This window comes from Choloepus didactylus, chromosome 6, assembly GCF_015220235.1.
Source record: "Choloepus didactylus isolate mChoDid1 chromosome 6, mChoDid1.pri, whole genome shotgun sequence".
Taxonomy (NCBI): Eukaryota; Metazoa; Chordata; class Mammalia; order Pilosa; family Megalonychidae; genus Choloepus; species Choloepus didactylus.
In genome coordinates, this window is record NC_051312.1 from 119,186,872 (window position 1) to 119,212,713 (window position 25,842).

At 35.3% G+C, this 25,842-nt stretch overlaps 1 protein-coding gene across 1 annotated transcript in view; it reads left to right on the plus strand.

Moving 5' to 3' along the window:
* DYNC2H1 (dynein cytoplasmic 2 heavy chain 1) overlaps positions 1-25,842 on the plus strand; it is a 419,160-nt gene that overhangs the window by 220,758 nt on the left and 172,560 nt on the right. The window contains exons 71-75 of the mRNA XM_037841237.1: positions 11,525-11,590; positions 14,068-14,118; positions 14,858-14,935; positions 17,905-18,036; positions 19,132-19,204. Of these exons, the coding sequence (XP_037697165.1) occupies positions 11,525-11,590; positions 14,068-14,118; positions 14,858-14,935; positions 17,905-18,036; positions 19,132-19,204 (400 nt within the window). The remainder of the gene's footprint in view (positions 1-11,524; positions 11,591-14,067; positions 14,119-14,857; positions 14,936-17,904; positions 18,037-19,131; positions 19,205-25,842) is intronic.

Below are 25,842 nucleotides of genomic sequence, written 5' to 3' on the forward strand. Positions count from 1 at the left end.
ACAGCCCCTCCTCCCACGGGACTGAGCCTGGCAGGGAGGGGCACGGGTCCCCTGGCCGCAAAAACTTACAGATTTCGCTGATCTCAGCAGTTCGACATTTTCATGAGTGTTGTATGAAGTATGTCCAAAGACAGATTGCTCTGTGGTGTCCAGTCCACACAGTTCCTGGCTTTCTACCTACTTTCCTGGAGGAGTAACTAAAACATACAGCTCACCAGTCTGCCATCTTGCCCCGCCTCCCAAGGATTCTTAAAGAGACTAAGAAGCAGTAGAAAGTATAAGCAGTTCATTCCTTTTTTTCTGATCCACAATATTCATACTTTCAAAAATGTTCATGTTTTTAGACATTTTTAATTGATGGAATATCCATTTTGTAAAATTCATATCTCTGAGTAATATTAAACCTATATATCATGAATTCGTATCCCATGAGTTTCTCTGGTGAATAAAAATTCAGAATGCCCCTTAATCATAAAATAATGAGGTACATATCTCAGGATTTAGCACTACAACTTTCTTACTATGGTACCAATTTCATATTTTAGTGAATCTTTTTGGTATTTTAGCAATCAGCATAACATTAAACTGCCTACCAGAATTTCTCTCATGCTGATTTTGCTGTTATGTTGGTGACAGAAGTATGACAATAGACTCTTGAAATAGAGAGAGGCTATGTTTTATTAGTATTCATATCACATTTTACTGAATTTAATTTGACCTGGAACATAAAAATAATTTGTTTTGTAGCAGAAAATTTAGACTTTTAATAAACTAAACCAAACAGAGAAAACTGTCTAGTAATTTCAGCTTAGATTATTAGCTTATGTCATTCTTTTTCCTTCAGAAAATCAAGTTTTTATATCAGTAACCTAAGTATTTAATACAACTATATATTTTTTTATTATTCATTTTATTGAGATACATTCACATACCACGTAGTCATACAAAACAAATCGTACATTTGATTGTTCACAGTACCATTATGTAGTTGTACATATATTTCCAAAATCAATCCCCGACACCCTCATTACCACACACACAAAAATAACCAGAATAATAATTAAAGTGAAAAGGAGCAACTAAAGTAAAAAAGAACAATGGGCGCCCTTGTCTGTTTGTTTGTTTGTTTCCTTCCCCCACCTTTCCACTCATCCATCCACAAACTAGACAAACGGGAGTGTGATCCCTATGGCCCCCCCCAATCCCACTGTCCCCCCTCATAAGCCACATTTTTATACAATTGTCTTCAAGATTCATGGGTTCTGGGTTGTAGTTTGATAGTTTCAGGTATCTACCACCAGCTACCCCAATTCATTAGAACCTAAAAAGGGTTTAGACAACTGTATTTTAAGTAGTATATTGAATTCTCCAAAATTTGTGATCATTAAAAAAGTACATACATCCCAGTTTGTCATTTGGAATAGAAAGTAATAGAAGAAAATAATAGAAGTTGTTGGATTGTTAACTAGTGTCCAGCTATTCTGGGTGAATGTACAGGAAAAGTTTGGAGGGAGAGTTAGGAGAACATATTCTTAGTTTCCATTTTCTCATAGACATATTATCAGAAAGAGATCAGAAATAATATAGGAAGAATGGTGGGATATGAAGAGAAGCTTTTTCATGCAATTTCCTGATATGTTTCTGCCTATGCAGCTCACTTTGCCTCCCTCTCCAAATGAATTGCTGGTTGATTAAGTAAAATTGAGGTGAGATTTTCTATTTTAAAATAAAATATTAATAACATCTCATGATTATGTTTATCTTAAAAATAATTTAATTTGGATTCTGATTTTTTTCCCTATCAAATGCGTTTTTTAAAAATATTTAGAAAAGTAGAAGTTCTGTGATTGAGTGTGTCAACATTTTACAACTTGTGGTTATTAAAGTAAATCTTGATAATTTAGATAATTTTCTTCTGCTTATATAGCTTTGAAACTTTTAGTATTATATATATAACACTTTGAATTTTGTGGAAGTACAATTGAATGTACATAAAATTGTTCATTAAAATGTGTGATTTAACTTGAATCACAAATGAAAGTGCTCAAGTTCTATGCCTTATCAACTCCTTTGAGATTAAAGCAGGATTTTTCTTCGTGAGGTAGTATCTATTTTATAGTTTTCATTGAACATTTTTGAAAGTATGAATATTGTAGAGTAGAAAAAAAGGAATGAATTGCCTATACTTTCTACTGCTTCTTAGTCTCTTTAAGAATCCTTGGGTTTAGGAATATTTTTGAAGCACATATCCTTTCCAATAATATGTAGTATATCAGTATACTGATTACATGATAATAGTAACCATCACCTTTGAAGACTAAACAATGTGCCAGATGCTGTGTTAAATGCTTTAGATACACTGTTATTTAATTCCTACAACAATGCTTTTATACAGAGGAGAAAATGAAATTTTATAACTCAATAACCTTTCCCTGGGTTACTCAGCTTTAGAGGGTATTGGAACTGGAATTCAAACCCATTCTGTTTGATGCTGATACCTTTTTTCCTGAAAAATCACAGTTATTTTGCCTCCCCTTCTTGCCAGTAGGATATGGGTGAAACAAAGCAATCTATCTGAAAATGTGAATTTGATCTTAATTATAAAGTTGACTTCAAATTCCCTCATTTTGTATTAATTCTGCTCTAATAGTTTAACTCTTTTTTAGTACCTATCAGAGTGTGTGTAGTGATGGATGTGTGGCTGAATTATACTACCAGTGGTGTGACATTTCTTATTTTTCTTTATTCAGCTAGTTAATCATACAAATGACCAGTTGAGATTTTGCTTACTATATATCCCGTTGATGTTAACTTATTTTCTAACAGTACTCAAATATACTGTAATAAATTGACACTGAATCAAAATGTTCAAATTTTCTGATCTGGGAAGCAATATAAATCAGAGATCATAGGGATATCAAAATGAGTTTAAATATTTGCTGAACTCTGGATTTTGACAGGTATTTTTATGATTTTTTAAAATGAATATTCAAAAAATGCTTTAAGCTTGATTTATTCATTCTTAATTTACTTTAGTTTAATAGAAAATGATGCTTGTTGTCTCTCTTGTGGTAAATTCTATTTTCAGTTTTATTGTCATCTAGAATCATCAATTTTCTTCATTACAATATTGTTATAACATATTTATGGGTAAAGGGACTGTTCACGACAGCTAGACAACCAGACAGCTGAAAGAAGAGCTTTCTTCTGCCAGCTCCAGCTTGGAAATCATGGAAGAAGATCCCAGTTGGCCTGGCCATGTGGCACCCCTTGTAATGATGTCTGTGGGGTGATATTATGTGATTGGCCCAGCTTTGAACATGTGCTTATGTCTAATGTCAGAAATATATTCTGTGACCAGAAAAAGGGGAGAAGAGTAAACACCATTACCCATTTATTGGTCACAAGTTGTGTGATTGTTTTGCCATTATTCTAGAATTTGATCTCAGTAATAATTAGGAATTAGCTTACTAACTCCAGTGAGTAGTTGGAAGATCTTTATGTGGCAGGGGCTTTCCTTCTCTCCATTAACATTAGAAACTACATTATTCTTCCTGAGTTCAAAGGCAAAAATGGCCAAATAAATATAGTAATGCTGTGTGAGTTTGTATGTATATGTATCTAAAGTAAATAGTTAACTGGATCATTAAATGATAAAGCCTTTGAAGTAATACATTTATTGTCTCATTTTTTTCTTTACTTTAGACTATGATTCTGTTATAATCATTTTAAATATTCATTAATCTTAATTTGGTGATTAGCTTTTCCATTTCTACAAAGAAGGTTGTTGGAATTTTGATTGGGATTGCATTAAATCTGTAAATCACTTTGGGTAGAATTTACATTTTAACTATTTAGTCTTCCATGAACATGGAATGTCCTTTCATTTATATAGGACTTCTTTGATTTCTTTTTTAGCAATGTTTTGTAGTCTTCTTTTTACATGTTTTTGCATCCTTGTTTAGATTTATTCCTAGGTATTTCATTTTTGTAGTTGCTATTGTAAATGGAATTTTTTCTTGATTTCTTCTTCTCATTGTTCATTGTGGGTGTATAGAAACAGTACTGATTTTTGCATGTTGATCTTGTACCTTGCCACTTTGCTGAATTCATTTATTGGCTCTAAAAGCTTTGTTATGGATTGTTTTTCAGGATTTTATGTATATGGGATCATGTCTTCTACCAACAGGGAAATTTTACTTACTCCTTTCCAATTTGGATGCCTTTTGTTTCTTGTTTTCCTGTTTTCTCTCAGCACTTTAAGTATTTCAACCCAGTGCTTTCTTGCCTTCATAGCTTCTGATGAGAAATTGGTACTTAATCTTAGTGGGAATCCTTGTACATGACATACTGCTTTTCTGTTGGAGCTTTCAGAACACAGTAGTTGTCCTTTGCATTCAACACTTTCATCGGTATGTGATGGGGCATATTTTTCTTCAAGTTTGTCCTTTTTGATGTTCTCTGGACTTCTTGAATGTATATATTTACATTGTTTGCTAAGTTTGTGAAATCTTTTGTCATTATTTCTTTGAATATTCCTTCTGCCCCTTTCTCTCTTTTCCTTCTGGGACTCTCGTAATGGATATGCATGATGGTGTCCTGGAGGTCTTTCAGTCTGTTTTTGCTTTTTATAATTCCTTTTTTCCTTCAGCATCTCAGCCTGACTCATTTCAATTGTCTTGTCTTTGAGTTCATGGATTTTATCTTCTGCCAGTTCCAATCTGCTCTTTTTACTTTTCTTTTTTAGAAGTTAAGATTTGTTTGGAGTTATATTTTTTAAATGCAATTTTATTGAGACATATTCACATACCAGATAATCATCCAAAGTATACAATCAGTGGTTCACAGTATTTTCATGTAGTTGTGCATTCATCACCACAATTTTTGAACATTTTCATCACTCCAAAAGAAATAAAAATAAGAATAAAAATAAAAATAAAAAAACAACACTCAAAGCATCCCATATCTCCCCTATTATTTATTTATTTTTTGTCTTTGTCTTCTTACTCGTCTGTCCATACACTGGATAAAGTGTCAGTCGCAAGGTTTTCGTAATTACACAGTTACACCTTAAGAGCTATGTAGTTACACAACCATCTTCAAGAATCAAGGCTACTGGATTACACTTCAGCAGTTTCAGGTATTTCCTTCTAGCTATTCCAATACAGTAAAAACTACACACACACACACACACACACACACACACACACACACACACACACACATAATGCATAAGAGAAACCTCCAGAATGACCTCTTGACTATTTAAAATCTCTCAGCCACTGAAACTCTATTTTTGTTTCATTTATCTTTCCCCTTTTGGTTGAAGAAGGGTTTCTCAACCCCATGATGCTACATCCAGGCTCATCCCTGGGAGTCATGTCCCACGTTGCCAAGGAGACTTACACCCTGGGAGTCATGTTCCATGTAGTAGGGAGGGCAGTGAGTTTACCTGCAGAGTTGGCTTATAGAGAGAGGCCACACATGAGCAACAAAAGAGGTTCTCTGGAGCTGAGGCATAATTATAAGTAGGCTTAGCTTCTCCTTTGCAGGAATGAGTTTCGTAAGGGCAAGCCCCAGGTTCGAGAGCTTGTCCTATTAAATTGAAGTCCCCAATGCTTGCAAGAATACCAAGAATTCCCCAGGTGGGGAGGTTTAATATTTCCACATTTTTCCCCAGTCCTAAACGGGACTGTGCAAATATTTTTTTATTCTTTGCCGCAATTACTCTGGGCTCTATCAGGGCATTGCTCTAAACTGCACAAACCAACATCTCACTCACTATTCAAAGTTCCATGTAATTATGGTGTGTTCAAATAAACTGACCATAGAAGTTAACTTAGATAGTTTGCTACAGAAAATATAAATTTCTACACCAAATAAACATCTCTTCCTTTGGTCTCATGCAGAAGTTGAAGTTTCAAAACAGTTGATATTGTCCTTTATCCTTTAGTCTGATTTGCCTTAGTCCTAACCGGATCAGCTTCATTCATATCTCTAACTCTTTTTTAGCTTCTGTAACAGTTGCTGTGTGGGGTAATGCTGACTTTCATAGCTGCAGAACTCTTATCTCTGAGTCTCAGGTGTCACTCAGATACCCAAAGTTCCCCAATCTGCTTTTGAAACCTTCCTGGGAATTTTCATTTCAGTTATTCTGGACTTCAACTCCAGTAGTTTAGTTTTGTTCCATTTTATAATTTCTGTCTCTTTACTGAGATTCTCATATTGTTCATTCATTGTTTTCCTGATAATCTTTTAGTTCTTTCTCTGTAGTCCCATCATCTCCTCGAGCACACTGAAGATCCTTTTTTATATCTTGGTTTCATGTGTTCACAGTCTGGTTTTCTTTGTTGATGGTTTTTAGATTTTATCTTTTTCCTTTGGATGGGCCATGATTTCCCATTTCTTTGTCTTGTACGCTTTTGTTGCAGATTGTGCATTTTAATATTTTAAAATGTTAACTCTGGGATATATTCCCTGAGATGTCTGTTTCTCGAATTTGTATGTAGCTAGTGATATGACAGAGATTTTCTTGAGTATCAGTAGCTAACACAACCAAACAAACCTAAGCAATAAACACCTTTCACTTTTTTTGCAAATTGAGTTTGGATTGACTGGTGTTCTCCATCAGAGTTCAGCCTTCCTCTCAAGAAGCTCAGCCCAAGGTGAATGCATAGTACAGTCTTTTCTGGGACTGTGTCTTGTCCTGGGCTTGGGCTTGCTAATGACCTTAGGAGTTTCCCTGTATACGAGAGTTTGTATGCCCTCTCTACTTCGGAGGGTACAGACCTCCTCCCTCTCCTAGGTATTCCACTGCAGGACTTAAAACAGGTAAGCCTTTACCCCAGACTACCCCCCTCAATTGTTTGTTACACTGTGTTCACTTTTCAAGCTGCCTTTGCCTGAAGGGCAAGTTTTGGGAGGTGTGAGTATGCTGGAAAGGAGTTTCCTAAGTCAGTCTTTCCCCACTGGTACAAGGCCGTGGACCTACAAAAGAAGTGCTGGGGAGGTTATGCACTGGTAACCCACTGCCCTGGGGAGGTTAGGAGGGAGGGACCAGGAAGGGCACCAGGAGTATCTAACAGGTTCCACAAAGCTGCGCTTTCTTTACTCAGCACTGCCCAGAAAATGCAGCCCTTCAACTGTCCTCCACAGCTTTGAAGATGTCTGCTCCACTGCTTTTGTCCAGGGTGGGTTGGAACAGTGGCTGCCCTCAGATCCATTCCCTCAGCGTTCTGAAGCAGCTAATCAAAAGCAGTCATCAGCAATTGGACGTGCCCTTCCCCTGCACCCCCACCCCCCACCCCACCCCCGATCTTGGGGAACTGGATTTTTATGTCTCTCTCTAGATCTAGCAAGCTACACCAAAGGCTGGACCCCACTGCTGCCCGCTACAAAAATGGGAGATGGGTGAGAGTAACCACTACATTAGAGAGCAATTTACTGATATTTACCAGCCTCTTCCTCCCACTCTTCCCTGGATTCTGTACGGTGTTCTTCTGGACTCCAGAGTTTTGAAATAGTTGATTCAGACAGTTCCTGCCGGTTTAATAGTTGTTCTGTTACATAGAGTTTTGAACATTTAGGTTCTTTCATTTTCCCTCATTATTAAACAGTGCTGCAATAAATACCCTTATTTCTTCCTTGGGTGTACTTACATGATCCTTTTGCATAGATTTCCAGAAGTGAAATTCCTAACTTTAGGGGCATATAAAATGTAAAAGGGGAATATAAAATTTCTCTCCAGAAAAAGTGTTGCATTAATTTCATATATGAAAGTTTTAATTCCCTGAACCCTCCTCAGTATCAGGCATTATTTTATAAAACACTTCGCTATAAGACTTTTTCTTTTAAATTATTCAACTTAAGTTTTTTACTTATAAAAGTTATGCATACCCTTTTTAACAGTCAGTTTATATGTACATGTGTATAGATATGTGTATGTATGTCTGTATATTTGTATATATATGTAAATATGCACATAAATTGTTGCTACACAAGGGCTCAATGCCCAACGCACATGAGTCAAGTCTGTGACATAGGGATTTTGAGAAAAGAAAACTTTATTGTGAGGTTGACCAGCAAGGATCAGGAGGCAAGGCTCATATCTGTCTCCCTGATTTTAGGGCTAAGCAAGATTTTATTTGGATAGGTGGGTGTTACTATGTGGAAGTTTAGTTTTGTGTGGTTTGATTGGTTACGAACAGATTTGTCCATTTTTGGTAAGGCAGGCTCCAGACCAGGTTTCCCTTGTTAAAGGACCTCTTGCATTGAATTTGCTTCTGATGCCTCTTGATTCACACAACTTTGGTTCCAAGGTGAATGATTTTTTGTTCCTGGTGTCTCAGAGGTCATCTCAGGATGCCAGTCTATGTTTCTGCACATGCTCAGGGTTTATAACTTTCAATGGCTGCCTATAAAAAAGCTCAAAAAGAAAAGTTACAGATAGGAAAAGTTACAAAAGTTAATAATGTTTAATAATAGGGGGAAAATGAAACAACCTAAATGTTCAATATGTATGTATGTATGTATATACATATGTATATTTGTATGCATGTATTTATATATATGTATAGAGAAAAAAAGTCTCCTTCTATTCATTCCCCTCAAACATGTTACCCATCCCCCACAACCTAATACAACCAATATCAAGTTTGTTTTTATCCTTCTCAGATTTATCTTTTCTCATTATAATTATATTCAAAATATGTTTTAAGATTTACAAATGTGTCTTTTTGTATTCAATCTTTTAAAAAAATTTAGTTCCAATTTTATTTTAATCTGGGTAATTTCCTTAGACCTTTCTTCCATTTTACTTCTATTTTACTATTTTTCTTTATCTGTAGCTTATTTGAAAAACTATATATATATATTTTCTAGAGTTCTATTTTTTACCCCAAATTGTCTTTTTTGGGTAGTGTTTGTCTACTTCTTTCCTGTTTCAATTCCTTCTTATATCCTTAATTATTCAATCCTGTTTATTACAGATTCTCTTTCTTATTGTTCTATTATTTGAAGTTTTGGGGTTTTCTTCTTGTTCCTTGTGTCTAGTGACTCTTACACTTAGTGGACTGTCTCTCATATTGGTAATTTTCACTGTATGCTGAACTTCAGTGATACTTTATTTCTTGGGGTGTTTTGAGATTCTGAGTTAGAAGAGTGCTATCTAAATCAGGTTTGTCTAATTTCTTTCCAGGTAACCTAGCAGAATCTCTGATAACTTTGTGGCTTAGGGATTCCTGGCCAATCTTCTATTAAAATTTATACTCTAAACCTGTGCTAGGCACTAGTGTATAATTTTTCAGAGAAGACTTTTCTTTCCTCTAGAATCCAGGTGAACATGGTCTTCTGGGGGCATGGGCATATATTTTTCCAGTTCTTGTTTTTACTGAGAATGTAACTTTTTAAGGATCCTGGTTTTAAATAGAGGTTTCATTTTTAACATTCCTACCCACCCAAGGTCACAGTCTCAAATGTCATCTCTGTACAGGCATTAAAACTTGTGCACCCTAGGTTACTGTAACTAATGTTTTCCTCTAAGACAGCCACAGCTGCTTTTATTCCCACTCTGTTTTTTAGTTCTCTTCTTTTCTGATTACTATGGATCCTTCCACCTCCTTTTTGATTTTTAACTCGGTTATAGGTTTTAAAATATATTGTATTCACAATTTTTAGGTTTTTGCGGCTGGAAAGTTTTTTAAAATTAGTCTTCCATTTTGCTGGAACAGAGAGGCCAATTGCTATTTTCCTACATAAACTCCCTACAAAATGATATGTGTGTTCTAGAGAAGGAAACATGAAAACTTGTTGAATAAAATGTAAAGTTTGTTTTATTCATTATTACTGATACTAATAAAACAGGTAATAACTAACATTTATGGAGCCTTTACAGTGTACTAGGCATTTTGCTAAGTGCCTCATATACATTATGTGATTTAATTTTTACAATAATGCCATGATGTACGTATTATCATTATCCCTTTTTTTATAGATTAGGTAAGTGAGGTAGGTTTCTCAATTTCACCTGGGTAGTCCAGATGGACTTTGTATTCAGTTCTCTCTGTCTGGACCTGGGCTCTTAATGCCCATTAAATGAGACCATTCATTTAACAAATACATATTTTGCTGCCTATTTTAATAGGCAGCAAAGATGCAGTGTTGAACACAACCCACACAATCTCATGGAGAGTACGGTTAGTACACCTTGTGGATTAAAAATGTTCTCCCCATAAATGTAAGCAAATTAGTGAATAATTTCTATAGCATTAAAAATATTAAAACACCAAATCTTATTTTTCAATGGTACCATATATCTAAGTGATATATTTTTGGCACTTTGTGTCACAGTTATAGCTAATCGTTTGTCATCTGACACGTCTGGCACAGTTTTGCTTTACTGGAAGAATATATATGTTGTTTCATAGGAACAAGAATATGTATGTTGTTTTATATGGAGATAATTTAATTAACTCATTCTTTTGTATATCCTATATAAATTTGTTGCTTTAATTTAATTTAATATATCCTTAGAAATGCAGTTAATTTTCACTTACAACATTACGATTGTGTTAAAATTCTTTGTAAATGTGTTATGTAATTTCAGATAGTTGGATTCAGGTTATGATCCTTCAAGACTACTGATAGCATCTAACAATCTGTGTGCCTAATTATTAAATTCTTGTCCTATATTCCCTTACTTTGTTTTTTCCTTCTTCCGTTCTAACTTGTCTTCTCAGGTTGCCCCTCAAAGTCTGAGTTTTTATCTCCCCCTTGCTTTTATACCTTCTTTCTTCCTTTCCTCAGAATTTTTTTGAGTACAGACTATATTTTCAGTTCTCTGATGATCTTGATATGATCTTCTGCCTTTAAGAAGTCTTATTGTACATGATTTGGTGTGTGTTTTGTTTGTTTATATACCTCTTTCTTGACCTCACCTTCTATTGGTTCTGCTTTTGTTTTACTGGTAGGATGTTGGGTCATTTCTTGGTTTCTTCTGTGTTATCTATTCCCAATCAGTTACTCATGTTTTAGTTTAGTTTTGTTTTTTTCTGCAAGTAATCACACATTGATGGAATTATTTGTTGTTTTGTTTACTTGATATTACTTCTCTTCTTTATTAAGTGGAAAATCAACAGTTTATGCTTCAGTTTCCTGTTTAATTTAGGAAGTTAATATTTAGTAAGGACAGCATGGTTGTGATAATTGCATGTAATTACCTGTATGTTTAAGCCTACAAGATGAAAAATTGAAGATTGTAATGCAAAAGGTTGATCTTGTTAATAATGACTAATACAAACCTCCCAACTGGATTTTAACTGGCCAAATAATTTTTTTTTTTATATCTTTTGTACTTTCTCTAAAAATTTTTATCCTTTCTCTATCCACCAACCCCTACCTCTGTCTCCAATTAAAAGTAGATGATTTGAAAACAGAATATTGATTTTCTGAACTGAAATTTAAGGACTATGCTCTTCCGAAGACATGAATTTGTAAAAAACAATATGACATTTCTCATTCTTTTCAGGCTGATCAGTTGATGTTCGCTTTGCATTTTGTTCGAGGCATGCATCCTGAACTTTTTGAAGAAAATGTAAGTGGAATCTGTTCTAGTTTCCTAATGCTGCCGGAATGCAAAACACCAGAAATGGATTGGCTTTTATAAAGGGGGTTTATGTGGTTACAACGTTACAGTCTTAAGGCCATAAAGAGTCCAAAGTATGTCATCAACAATCAGGTACCTTCACTGGAGGATGGCCAGTGGTGTCCGGAAAACCTCTGTTAGCTGGGAAGGCACGTGGCTGGCGTCTACTCCAAGTTCTGGTTTCAAAATGACTTTCTCCCAGGACATTCCTCTCTAGGCCATATCTCCTCTTCAAAATGTCACCCTCAGTTGCTCTTGGGGTGTTTGTCCTCTCTTAGCTTCTCCGGAGCAAGAGTCTGCTTTCAATGGCCATCTTCAAACTGTCTCTGTAAACTGTTGTTCCTCTCTCAGCTCTTGTGCTTTCTTCAGTGTGTCCCTCTTGGCTGTAGCAAGCCTGCTCCTTCTGTCTGAGCTTGTGTAGTGCTCGAGTAAACTAATCAAGGCCCATGCTGAATGGGCAGGGCCACACCTCCATGGAAATTATCCAATCAGAGTTATCACCCACAGTTGGGTGGGGCACATTTCCATGGAAACAACCTAATCCAAATGTTCCAACTTAATCCCCACTAATATGTTTGCCCCACAAGATTGCATCAAAGAATGTGGCTTTTTTCTGGGGGGCATAATACATTCAAACCGGCACAGAATCAAAGGAGGAAAACATTAAAGTTACATAGAATTTTGGTCAAGCGTTGATTTATAATTAGATTAGGAATTACATTAGGTTAGAAATTATATATCAACCTATAAATCCTTTACTAAATTAGAAATTTAGTGTAAGATGCTGATTTCCTGTTCTACTCCCCTCTGGATGAGTCCAGTGTTCTGGAGTGACGGTAAGGCAGGAAAAAGCAATCTAAGTGACCTACCAAGCTGCACAGATTCATCTCAACACAGGTCCACTTATGCTGGGCACCAGAAAAGTCAGTTTTCTGATTTTCCTGTCTAAGCAGTGGAACTGATAAGTAGAAATAGTGAAACAATATGGATATAAAACTATATTATTTATTACCTCCACTCACTTGTCCGGAGTCAGCAGGTGAAGCATAGGTTGGGCAGTTCTCAGAAACTTCCTTGGGCCTGCAAGTTTATGTTAATCTTTTTATCTTCTTTCTCTGTGACCTCATTTCTGATCTCCATATAACCCCTTCTTAAACTTCAAAAGGACCTCCCTCAGAGTAGCGTTATAACTAATCCATTCCTGGTCTGCTTCTAATTTTTTTAAAAAATTATTTGCTATTGAGTTTTTTCATTATTATGCCATTATCATGAAGTAAGAGTCCAGTAGCCAGCATGCCAGGGAATGGTATATGGACAGTGCAACTCTGACCTAGTTATCTTTAACTCTGGCCAAATTTTGACCATGTTCCCCTCATTTTTGAGGTTAAAGGAATATAAACCATTCCTCTGTTCTGCCTGTGTTCTCTCATTTTTTCTCTAAATCTACACCCTGTGACTGACTTGTATAGTCTCTTCTGAATTTAACTTGATTACTTTTATTTCTGTTATTAACTTTGATACCTTTCCTTCCTTCTTATGTTGTATTTCACCATGATCGGTATATTCCATATAATATAAGACTATATTCCCTATTTTTTTCCTGAAGTAAAAATAAATTATAATTGGGAAAGGAGGACATTCTTCTCTAACTTAAATGTAGTAGTAGTAATCACTCCTATTTTACTTATTTGTGACTGCATAATTTCAGTTGGAAGAGTGGGTGGCCAGGAGAGGGGGAGACAAGAAGTTTGTTGCTTTGGTAATTTGTCCATATTGCTCTCACATTTTAATGTATTTTGCTTTATTTGCTGGCCAATGTGTAACAAATAGAATGGTAGTGCTCAGGCCATCATGTGATTGGGGGAACCTGGAGTAAAGATAGAGATTTTCTTAGAGCACTAGATTCCACAACATTTGATAAATCTTGATTCTATGGCTAAAAATAAAAAAGAAGAAATACTGGCAGTCTTCTCCCAGTCTTTAGGAAAAAATAAGTTGATGGAAGTACTTCTCTCAAGGTTTTGCTAACATACGTTATTCTTAAACTTTTGGTACTCCTTATTGCTTATCTATTAGTGAGTAGTAGCATATGACAAAACAAATTAACAGGTAAAGAACAAATGTCAGTTGAATATGACATTAAAATTTTTAGATGTTGAAACTCACATAGATATAATATTGTTTTATTTTTTGTTTTAATAAATTATTCCCAGTGGATTTCGTATTAATAATTTATGTTGGTACATGACTTTGTTCTTATGATGTTAATGTTTTAATAGAAAAAGTGGGAAGGTTTGAAAGGAGTTCTGTTTTTTCCTGTGTCCCTAGAAGGCTGCATTGTAAGCCCTCTTGTAGGAACATTAAGATCATTTTTTTTAACTTGTTAGCAATTTTATATTGTTTGTGTTCATATTTTTATTCACTAGGAATGGGATACATTTACAGGTGTGATTGTTGGAGACATGTTAAGGAAAGCTGTAAGTTAAAATAAAATCTTATTTCACTCTTAGAGAAAATAGTTCTGGCTTTGGCTTCATGAAATATAATTTGCTTCAGAGGAGTTTTAAATTATTGCTGAGAGTATACTTTGATTAGACGAATATGCCCCTGCCTCTATTGCCCTACTGTAAAATAAGCCTAAATCTCTTTTGAGAATAATCTTAATTAAATACTAAGAAGTTCATATAGTTTATTTTTCTGTTATATATATTTGTTCCAAGAACACTTGTATAATCTTTAAGAAAATCAAATATTATAACTAAGAACGTTTTCTTATATATCTGAAATTTAAAAATTAATTTTAAAAACTTTTGATCATTCAAATTTAGCTTTTTTTCTGGTAATTTTCTATTTGCACATATAATGGATAATATTATTCCTCAAAGCAGCATACCCAAAGCTGTAGCATGGAGCATAGGTAATGTCTGAAATTCAAGGTATAATTAATATAATTTTTATGGTTGTTTCTTATGACCTTAGAATTTTTCTGAGTGCTCATAAAAGATTAAATACAATGAAAGGAATGTAGTATTTGTCTAAATGGTTATCTATGCTTTGTGTTTATATTAAGTTGTGAAATATCCAGGAATAAAGAAATAATACCTAGAATGAGCATTTTCAAAATACTGTTCATAAAAATAGCTAGTCCATTATTAATCTTTTTTAAAGTCTGAATTATACCAAATATTCCATTGTAAGTAACTGACTTTATTAAAGGATTCTCAACAAAGAATACGTGATCAACTTCCATCTTGGATAGATCAGGAAAGAAGCTGGGCAGTGGCAACCTTAAAGGTAATCCTTTTCTTCTAGAGGGGATATTTTATATATCTATATTTGAGTTATTTCTGTTGATTTATTATGTACTAATTTATACTCAGTCTTGATATTTTTCTGAATATCTTATAAGAACACCTGAGTAAAAGGACATCAAAGAATTGCTGTGATTAGTCCTTTAATCAATAATTACATATGTTGAGTCTCTACATTGTGCACAGTTCTGTGCCCTATACCCATATGGAATATACAGATAAGTAAATAAAAGATCCTCTAATATGATATGTTGGAGGACTTGTTTATAGAATAAAACAGGATAGGCAGTGAGATGCTGTTTGATGGCTTATGTTGAGGAAAGTTTCAAATTCGTTCTCTTTTTTCTCACTTCTATTAAATATCTCTCACACTCAGCCCTTCATCTCGGCAATCATGGTCTTAGTTGCTTGAGGCTCTCAGCAACAGTCAACTGGATTTTCCTGTACAGCCCATGTTTCTAATCTCATTTCTCAACAGTTTATCATATCTGTTATGTTTTAAAAGTTTATTTTTGATATAGTTAGTCCCCTATGTAAAACCTTTCAGTGATTGCGTGTCACTCATCACATAAACTCACAGTCTTTTACTATAGCATAGCAGGTGATTTATGATCTGCTCTTTGTCTGTCTTCCAGTTTTACCTCCAGTCCATCCCATCAAGACTACTTATACTTAACTGGTTCATATATTCCCTCTGCCTGGAATGCCCTGTTTCCATCTGTGAAACTTGTGTTTATCTTTCAAGACTTTACCTAAATCATCACCTCAAATAATTTTCTCCCTGATTTTCCCATTCTGTCTTTTCCATCATCACTACACCTTGAACATTGCTGTATTTCAGCACCTGTCACACTGAATCAAAATGACTTACGTTTGCCTCTTCTCATATGTTATAATTTCACTGAGGTTAAGGTTCTTGCCTTATTAAACTTTATTTCCCTAACACTTAGCACAAAGCCTAACACATTCATTCCTTTATTTATTCTGTGAGCACCTACTGTATGCCACATGCATAGTGTTCATTAAATAGCTTTTTGGCTGAACAAATTGAGACTATGAGTAAACAAACTTGTGATGCACTGGTTAGATAGACTTTGCATTGGTCATATTTTCCTTAAGGTTAAAAATATTTATTAAAAATTTATGATATGCTGGTTGAGAGTAGAGAGTCTTGGCCCTTGCTTTCCAGGAGTTTCCATGTTTCCAGGAAGCATGTTTTTTTAAATTGTAATACAATGCAAAAAAAAGCTGTAACTATGAAAAATAGTGAGAATTTGAAGGGATTTCTGGGTTATTGAACAGGACCTCTGAACTCTCATGAACTCTTAAGGGCAAAATTAATAATAATCAGTATGGTACTGATAATTATTATTGTAACAGTTGATCTACTGTGGTTACACTTGGGAAAAAATCTTACAGTTTTTTACTTAAAAACTGTCATTATGGTTTTTTCTCATACTCATTTCTGTTGAAGTAAAGAAATATAAAACATTTAGGGAAGTATTTATGTATTCTATTCAGAGAAGATTTTTAATATACTATTTTTTTATCATTTTGGTTTATAAAACATTTCAAATGAATTATCTCATTTAATTCTCACAAAACCCTTACAAAAAAGACTCTTACCCATCACCCTTTACTGCCTTTATTTCATAAATATTTGATGAATGAAATAAATGGATTCTACTTTATATCATTCATTGCTTTCTTCGTTAACCATTTACTTGGTGCCTACTACTAATTGGCATAGTTCCGGTGGGAAGACAAATATATTTTACAATATAAAAAGGCTCTACCATGAATGAAATTACACTATATAGGATATGTTAAATAATTACCTTTGAAATATGGTTTGTGCTATAGTAGAACTATACCCTGCTCTGGCATAGAGTTTAACATGCAACCAGGGAGCTTCTTATTGTCCAGGATAGCCTATCTCAGACTTCTAGCCAAACACATGAAAATTATATAATGTGCCGCACACATAAATTAGAAGTGGAAGACCTTATTCTCTTATACTAAAGTTAACAGACCATTATCAGGTATTATCCTCATAGGCTTAGGTCATTTATTAAAAATAATTAACTTTCAGCTGTTTAATTTTAGGTAAGTTACAGAATGAAATTTGGGTAATGGTTTATTTAGAAATGAATATAGGTGTTTGGAAAAAACATCATTGATACATTTGATTTAAATTTATATTATATAAGGTTCTAATACTGCATATATAGCTCGTTTAAAGTCACCATTATTTTCAATAAAAATTGTCTGTACAGATTTGTGTTTCTGATCTTGTAGTACATTCTTGAAAAAAGTTTGTATGTTACTTTTCTTAGGGATACCCTGAAGAGAGAATACTATTTGTTTGAGGTAGAGGAAATGAGTATGTTGGGGAACACCTTTGAGAGATGGTATTGTTTAGGGTAAATATTGAGTGATGAGTAGAAATATATTAGATAGCAAGGAGGATTGGAACATTCAGAGGCAGAGGAAGCAACATGTTCATGTATAAGGCATAAGTGAACATGGCTTAGAAAAACATGCTTTGCTATTGATTTGAATCTAAAATTTGACATATTTTTATAATTTAACATGGAACTCAAATTTGCTGCAATGCTTAAAACTTGCACTTGGTTTTAATGACAGCATTTCTTTTCTCTGCAAGGTGGAGATAGCTAAGTACAGATGTTTTTATGTAGAGAAAAGATTTGTTAACTTATAAGTATTGATTTAATACTACTTTGGAAATTTTTTTTTAATTTAATTCTGGCTTTAATATTGGATAAGTCTGTCATACTATTTCTGACCTAGAAATGATTAGACAAATCCACACAAAGTAAAAAACAATATCTATCAAAATTGGTTTTTATTTACTTTTTTTAGTTTTGTTAAGATCTGTATGTGTTTATATTTGCTTATGACTCACTATACATGATTATTTTTATTTCTTAGATTGCTCTCCCCAGTCTTTATCAAATCCTCTGCTTTGAAGATGTAGCTCTTTGGCGTACCTTTTATCATAATTCAGTGTGTGAGCAAGAGTTTCCGTCAATTCTTGCAAAGAAAGTTTCCTTATTTCAGCAGGTAAAATTTCGGGTTATTTAAATGCAAAAAAAAACACACAAAAAAACAACATTGTATATAATGTTTCTCTGCTATTCAGAGGCCATTTAAATAAAAGCTTTGTCTTTTGGGAGTTACATGACCTTCGATGTGGTATATACAGGGAAGGGCTTTTTGCTTTTGCCATCCTGTCCAGACAATAAAATCACTGGCAAAGTTCCTGGTTAAGGTGTTTTCAACTGTAGCTTTTCTTAATCCCTTTGCCTCGACCCATGGGAAATTGAGAATATGCAGTAGGAAAAATGTCTTTCCAAAAAAACTTAAGGTACCTATTGTATAGGTTCTTCATCCATTTCCCAGAGTTCTATCTAAAGAAAAAACCAAATGGTGAGGTGCAGGCCATTTTTTTTCCCCATTCTGTTTTCCAGATAGAATGATGAAACCGGCTAGTGGTTTCCACTTCATTGTCTGATTGGCTAGGTAAAAGGCTTGGAGTGGGAGAGCTCTCCAGGAGTTGACCCCTCAGGGAACAACTGCCATCTATGTTTCCTTATTAGGCTGCTGACTGTGGTTTTTGTCCCCTTTGTATCTCCTTATATAGTGAATTCTATTTCACCAAGCATGCTAAACAAACAAACAAAAAGGAATTAAGAGAGACTTTATTTGAAAATATAAACATCTGGGAATATCATAGACATATATGATTCAACATAAATATAATGATTTGAAAATTTTAAGTAAGCTTTCTGGACCTTTATTCGGTTGTCATCAGAAATGCCTTACCTACATACCCCTACTCTCAACTGCCATTTGGCATTTATTAGAACCTGAAGATATAGCTGACCACATGATCATTATGTCCTGATGTTTAATTTTGGTGATAAGTTTGAGGAGGTTTGGCTTTCAGTAACATTTTGGATATTAGAGTGGTATCTTGGTACATATATACCTATTGTGACAGTTTTCAAGGCATAGTAGATACTATGGAATGATGATTAAGTTTTCACATATTTTAGTAAACATTTGGTTTCATAAATCAATTAACATTAACTGTTGTTTGGTTAAAGCTGTTATAGGAACCTTATTATTTAAAAATATTTTTTATTTTATTTTAAGGTTCTTGTGGTACAGGCTCTCAGACCAGACAGATTGCAGAGTGCCATGGCTTTGTTTGCATGTAAAACTCTGGGTAAGTGTAATACTTTTCTAGAACTATTACCACTGACCTACATTATTTTATTTTTTTCTTCATCACCTTTTTGATGACTTTTTTTTTTTTTTTTTTTTTTTTTTTTGGCTTTTATAAAAGGGGGTTTATTTGGTTACCCAGTTACAGTCTTAGGGCCATAAAGTGTCCAAGGTAACACATCAGCAATCGGATACCTTCACTGGAGAATGGCCAATGGCATCCAGAAAACCTCTGTTAGCTGGGAAGGCACGTGGCTGGTGTCTGCTCCAAGTTCTGGTTTCATAATGGCTTTCTTCCAGATTTTCCTCTCTAGGCTTCAGCTTCTCTCCAAAATGTCACTCTTAGTTGCTTTTGGGGCGCTTGTCCTCTCTTAGCTTCTCTGGAGCAAAAGTCTGCTTTCAAAGGCTGTCTCCAAAATGTCTCTGTAAGCTGAAGCTCCTCTCTCAGTTCCAGTGTGTTCTTCCAAGTGTCTCTCTTGGCTGTAGCAAGCTTGCTCCTTCTGTCTGAGCTTATATGGTGCTCCAGTAATTTAATTCAAACCCACCCTGAATAGGTGTGGCAACACCTCCATGGAAATTATCCAAAAAAAGGGTCTGGTCCACAGTTGATTGAATCACATCTCGATGGAAACACCCAAAGGATTCCAAAATCTAATCAACACTAATATGTCTGCCCACACAAGATTGCATCAAAGATAATGGTGTTTTGGGGGACATAATACATCAAACTGGCACCAGGTGGAACAGAATCTTTCAGCCGTTGTGGTGTCTTTTTTTTTTTTTTTTTTTTTTTTAATCATCATTTTATTGAGATATATTCACATACCACGCAGTCATACAAAACAAATTGTACTTTCGATTGTTTACAGTACCATTACATAGTTGTACATTCATCACCTAAATCAATCCCTGACACCTTCATTAGCACACACACAAAAATAACAAGAATAATAATTAGAGTGAAAAAGAGCAATTGAAGTAAAAAAGAACACTGGGTACCTTTGTCTGTTTGTTTCCTTCCCCTACTTTTCTACACATCCATCCATAAACTAGACAAAGGGGAATGTGGTCCTTATGGCTTTCCCAATCCCATTGTCACCCCTCATAAGCTACATTTTTATACAACTGTCTTCGAGATTCATGGGTTCTGGGTTGTAGTTTAATAGTTTCAGGTATCCACCACCAGCTACCCCAATTCTTTAGAACCTAAAAAAGGTTGTCTAAAGTGTGCGTAAGAGTGCCCACCAGAGTGATCTCTCGGCTCGTTTTGGAATCTCTCTGCCACTGAAGCTTATTTCATTTCCTTTCACATCCCCCTTTTGGTCAAGAAGATGTTCTCCATCCCACGATGCCGGGTCTACATTCCTCCCCGGGAGTCATATTCCACGTTGCCAGGGAGATTCACTCCCCTGGGTGTCTGATCCCACGTAGGGGGGAGGGCAGTGATTTCACCTTTCAAGTTGGCTTAGCCAGAGAGAGAGGGCCACATCTGAGCAACAAAGAGGCATTCAGGAGGAGACTCTTAGGCACAAATACAGGGAGGCCTAGCCTCTCCTTTGCAGCAACCGTCTTCCCAAGGGTAAAACTTATGGTAGAGGGCTCAACCCATCAAACCACCGGTCCCCTATGTCTGTGGTCATGTTAGCAACCATGGAGGTGGGGTAGGCGAATACCCCTGCATTCTCCACAGGCTCCTCAAGGGGGCACTACATCTTTTTTTTTTTTTTCCTTGTTTGTCTTTTTTCTTTTTTTTTTTTTTTTTTAACTTTCCCTTCTTTTTAAATCAACTGTATGAAAAAAAAAGTTAAAAAGAAAACAAACATACAATAAAAGAACATTTCAAAGAGACCATAACAAGGGAGTAAGAAAAAGACAACTAACCTAAGATAACTGCTTAACTTCCAACATGTTCCTACTTTACCCCAAGAAAGTTACATAATATAGCAACATTTCAGTGAAATTGTTCCTACTACATCCATCAGAAATTAACAGACCATAGTCATTTCTGGGCATCCCCAGAACGTTAAATAGCTTATCTGTTCTTCTTGGATTATTGTTCCCCCTTCCTTAATTGCTCTCTACTGCTAGTTCCCCTACATTCTACATTATAAACCATTTGTTTTACATTTTTCAAAGTTCACATTAGTGGTAGCATATAATATTTCTCTTTTTGTGCCTGGCTTATTTCGCTCAGCATTATGTCTTCAAGGTTCATCCATGTTGTCATATGTTTCACCAGATCGTTCCTTCTTACTGCCGCGTAGTATTCCATCGTGTGTATATACCACATTTTATTTATCCACTCATCTGTTGAAGGACATTTGGGTTGTTTCCATCTCTTGGCAATTGTGAATAATGCTGCTATGAACATTGGCGTGCAGATATCTGTTCGTGTCACTGCTTTCCGATCTTCCGGGTATATCCCGAGAAGTGCAATCGCTGGATCGAATGGTAGCTCTATATCTAGTTTTCTAAGGAACCGCCAGACTGACTTCCAGAGTGGCTGAACCATTATACAGTCCCACCAACAATGAATAAGAGTTCCAATTTCTCCACATCCCCTCCAGCATTTGTAGTTTCCTGTTTGTTTAATGGCAGCCATTCTAACCGGTGTTAGATGGTATCTCATTGTGGTCTTAATTTGCATCTCTCTAATAGCTAGTGAAGCTGAACATTTTTTCATGTGTTTCTTGGCCATTTGTATTTCCTCTTGAGAGAACTGTCTTTTCATATCTTTTGCCCATTTTATAATTGGGCTGTCTGTACTATTGTCATTGAGTTGTAGGATTTCTTTGTATATGCAAGATATCAGTCTTTTGTCAGATACATGGTTTCCAAAAATTTTTTCCCATTGAGTTGGCTGCCTCTTTACCTTTTTGAGAAATTCCTTTGAGGTGCAGAAACTTCTAAGCTTGAGGAGTTCCCATTTATCTATTTTCTCTTTTGTTGCTTGTGCTTTGGGTGTAAAGTCTAGGAAGTGGCCTCCTAATACAAGGTCTTGAAGATGTTTTCCTACATTATCTTCTAGGAGTTTTATGGTACTTTCTTTTATATTGAGATCTTTGGTCCATTTTGAGTTAATTTTTGTGTAGGGTGTGAGGTAGGGGTCCTCTTTCATTCTTTTGGATATGGATATCCAACTCTCCCAGCCCCATTTGTTGAAAAGACCATTATGGCTCAGTTCGGTGACTTTGGAGGCCTTATCAAAGATCAGTCGGCCATAGATCTGAGGGTCTATCTCTGAATTCTCAATTCGATTCCATTGATCTATATGTCTATCTTTGTGCCAGTACCATGCTGTTTTGGCAACTGTGGCTTTATAATAAGCTTCAAAGTCAGGGAGTGTAAGTTTTCTTGGTTTTTCTTTTTTAGAGTGTCTTTAGCAATTCGAGGTATCTTCCCTTTCCAAATAAATTTGATAACTAGCTTTTCCAAGTCTGCAAAGTAGGTTGTTGGAATTTTGATTGGGATTGCATTGAATCTGTAGATGAGTTTGGGTAGAATTGACATCTTAATGACATTTAGCCTTCCTATCCATGAACATGGAATATTTTTCCATCTTTTAAGGTCCCCTTCTATTTCTTTTAGTAGAGTTATGTAGTTTTCTTTGTATAGGTCTTTTACATCTTTGGTTAAGTTTATTCCTAGGTACTTGATTTTTTTAGTTGCTATTGAAAATGGTATCTTTTTCTTGAGTGTCTCTTCAGTTTGTTCATTTCTAGCATATAGAAACATTACTGACTTATGTGCATTAATCTTGTATCCCGCTACTTTGCTAAATTTGTTTATTAGCTCTAGTAGGTGTATCGTTGATTTCTCAGGGTTTTCTAGATATAAGATCATATCATCTGCAAACAATGACAGTTTTACTTCTTCTTTTCCAATTTGGATGCCTTTTATTTCTTTGTCTTGCCGGATTGCCCTGGCTAGCACTTCCAGCACAATGTTGAATAACAGTGGTGACAGCGGGCATCCTTGTCTTGTTCCTGATCTTAGAGGGAAGGCTTTCAGTCTCTCACCATTGAGTACTATGCTGGCTGTGGGTTTTTCATATATGCTCTTTATCATGTTGAGGAAGTTTCCTTCAATTCCTACCTTTTGAAGTGTTTTTATCAAAAAGGGATGTTGGATTTTGTCAAATGCTTTTTCAGCATCTATTGAGATGATCAATTGATTTTTCCCTTTCGAGTTTTTAATGTGTTGTAATACATTGATTGTTTTTCTTATGTTGAACCATCCTTGCATGCCTGGAATGAACCCCACTTGGTCATGGTGTATGATTTTTTTAATGTATCTTTGGATTCGATTTGCAAGTATTTTGTTGAGGATTTTTGCATCTATATTCATTAGGGAGATTGGCCGGTAGTTTTCCTTTTTTGTAGCATCTTTGCCTGGTTTTGGTATTAGATTGATGTTAGCTTCATAAAATGAGTTAGGTAGTGTTCCATTTTTTTCAATGTTTTGAAAGAGTTTGAGTAAGATTGGTGTCAGTTCTTTCTGGAAAGTTTGGTAGAATTCCCCTGTGAAGCCATCTGGCCCTGGGCATTTATTTGTGGGAAGATTTTTGATGACTGATTGGATCTCTTTGCTTGTGATGGGTTGCTTGAGGTCTTCTATTTCTTCTCTGGTCAGTCTAGGTTGTTCATATGTTTCCAGGAAATTGTCCATTTCTTCTACATTATCCAGTTTGTTGCCATACAGTTGTTCATAATATCCTCTTATAATTTTTTTAATTTCTTCAGGATCTGCAGTTATGTCACCTTTTTCATTCATTATTTTGTTTATATGGGTCTTCTCTCTTTTTGATTTTGTCAGTCTAGCTAGGGGCTTGTCAATCTTGTTGATCTTCTCAAAGAACCAACTTTTGGTGATATTTATCCTCTCTATTGTTTTTTTGTTCTCTATGTCATTTATTTCTGCTTTAATCCTTGTTATTTCTTTTCTTCTACTTGGTTTAGGATTGGTTTGCTGTTCATTTTCTAGCTTCTTCAGTTGATCCATTAGTTCTTTGCTTTTGGCTCTTTCTTCCTTTTTAATATAGGCGTTTAGTGCTATAAATTTCCCCCTTAGCACTGCTTTTGCTGCATCCCATAGGTTTTGGTATGTTGTGTTCTCATTTTCATTCGTCTCTATATATTTAGCAATTTCTCTTGCTATTTCTTCTTTAACCCACTGATTGTTTTGGAGTGTGTTGTTTAACCTCTAGGTATTTGTGAATTTTCTAAGTCTCTGATGGTTATTGACTTCTAATTGTATTCCATTGTGGTCAGAGAATGTGCTTTGAATAATTTCAATCTTTTTAAATTTATTGAGGCTTGTTTTATGTCCCAGCATATGATCTATTCTGGAGAAAGTTCCGTGAGCACTAGAAAAGTATGTGTATCCTGGTGATTTGGGATGTAATGTCCTGTATATGTCTGTTAAATCTAATTCATTTATCAGATTGTTTAGGTTTTCAATTTCCTTATTGGTCTTCTGTCTGGTTGATCTATTTATAGGAGAGAGTGATGTGTTGAAGTCTCCCACAATTATTGTGGAAACATCAATTGCTTCCTTTAGTTTTGCCAGTGTTTCTCTCATGTATTTTGTGGCACCTTGATTGGGTGCATAGACATTTACGATTATTATTTCTTCTTGCTGAATTGCCCCTTTTATTAGTATGTAGTGGCCTTCTTTGTCTCTCAAAACATCCCTGCATTTGAAGTCTATTTTATCTGAGATTAATATTGCTACACCTGCTTTCTTTTGGCTGTAGCTTGCATGAAATACTTTTTTCCATCCTTTCACTTTCAGTTTCTTTGTGTCCCTGTGTCTAAGATGAGTCTCTTGTATGCAACATATTGATGGTTCATTTTTTTTGATCCATTCTGCGAATCTATATCTTTTAATTGGGGAGTTTAATCCATTTACATTCAACGTTAAAACCGTGAAGGCATTTCTTGAATCGGCCATCTTATCCTTTGGTTTATGTTTGCCATATTTTTCCCTCTCTCTATTAATATCCTTTATTGTACCCATACCGAATCTCTTTAGTACTGAACCTTTCTCCAAGTCTCTCTGTCCTGTCTTTGTTTCTCTGTCTGTAGGGCTCCCTTGAGTATCTCCAGTAGGGCAGGTCTCTTGTTAGCAAATTCTCTCAGCATTTGTTTGTCTGTGAAAAATTTCAGCTCTCCCTCAAATTTGAAGGAGAGCTTTGCTGGATAAAGTATTCTTGGCTGGAAATTTTTCTCACTCAGAATTTCAAATATATCGTGCCACTGCCTTCTTGCCTCCATGGTGGCTGCTGAGTAGTCACTACTTAGTCTTATGCTGTTTCCTTTGTATGTGGTGAATTGCTTTTCTCTTGCTGCTTTCAGAACTTGCTCCTTCTCTTCTATGTTTGACAGTGTGATCAGTATATGTCTCGGAGTGGGTTTTTTTGGATTTATTCTATTTGGAGTTCGCTGAGCATTTATGATTTGTGTATTTATGTTGTTTAGAAGATTTGGGAAGTTTTCCCCAACAATTTCTTTGAATACTCTTCCTAGACCTTTACCCTTTTCTTCCCCTTCTGGGACACCAATGAGTCTTATATTCGGACGTTTCATATTATCTATCATATCCCTGAGGTCCATTTCGAGTTTTTCAATTTTTTTCCCC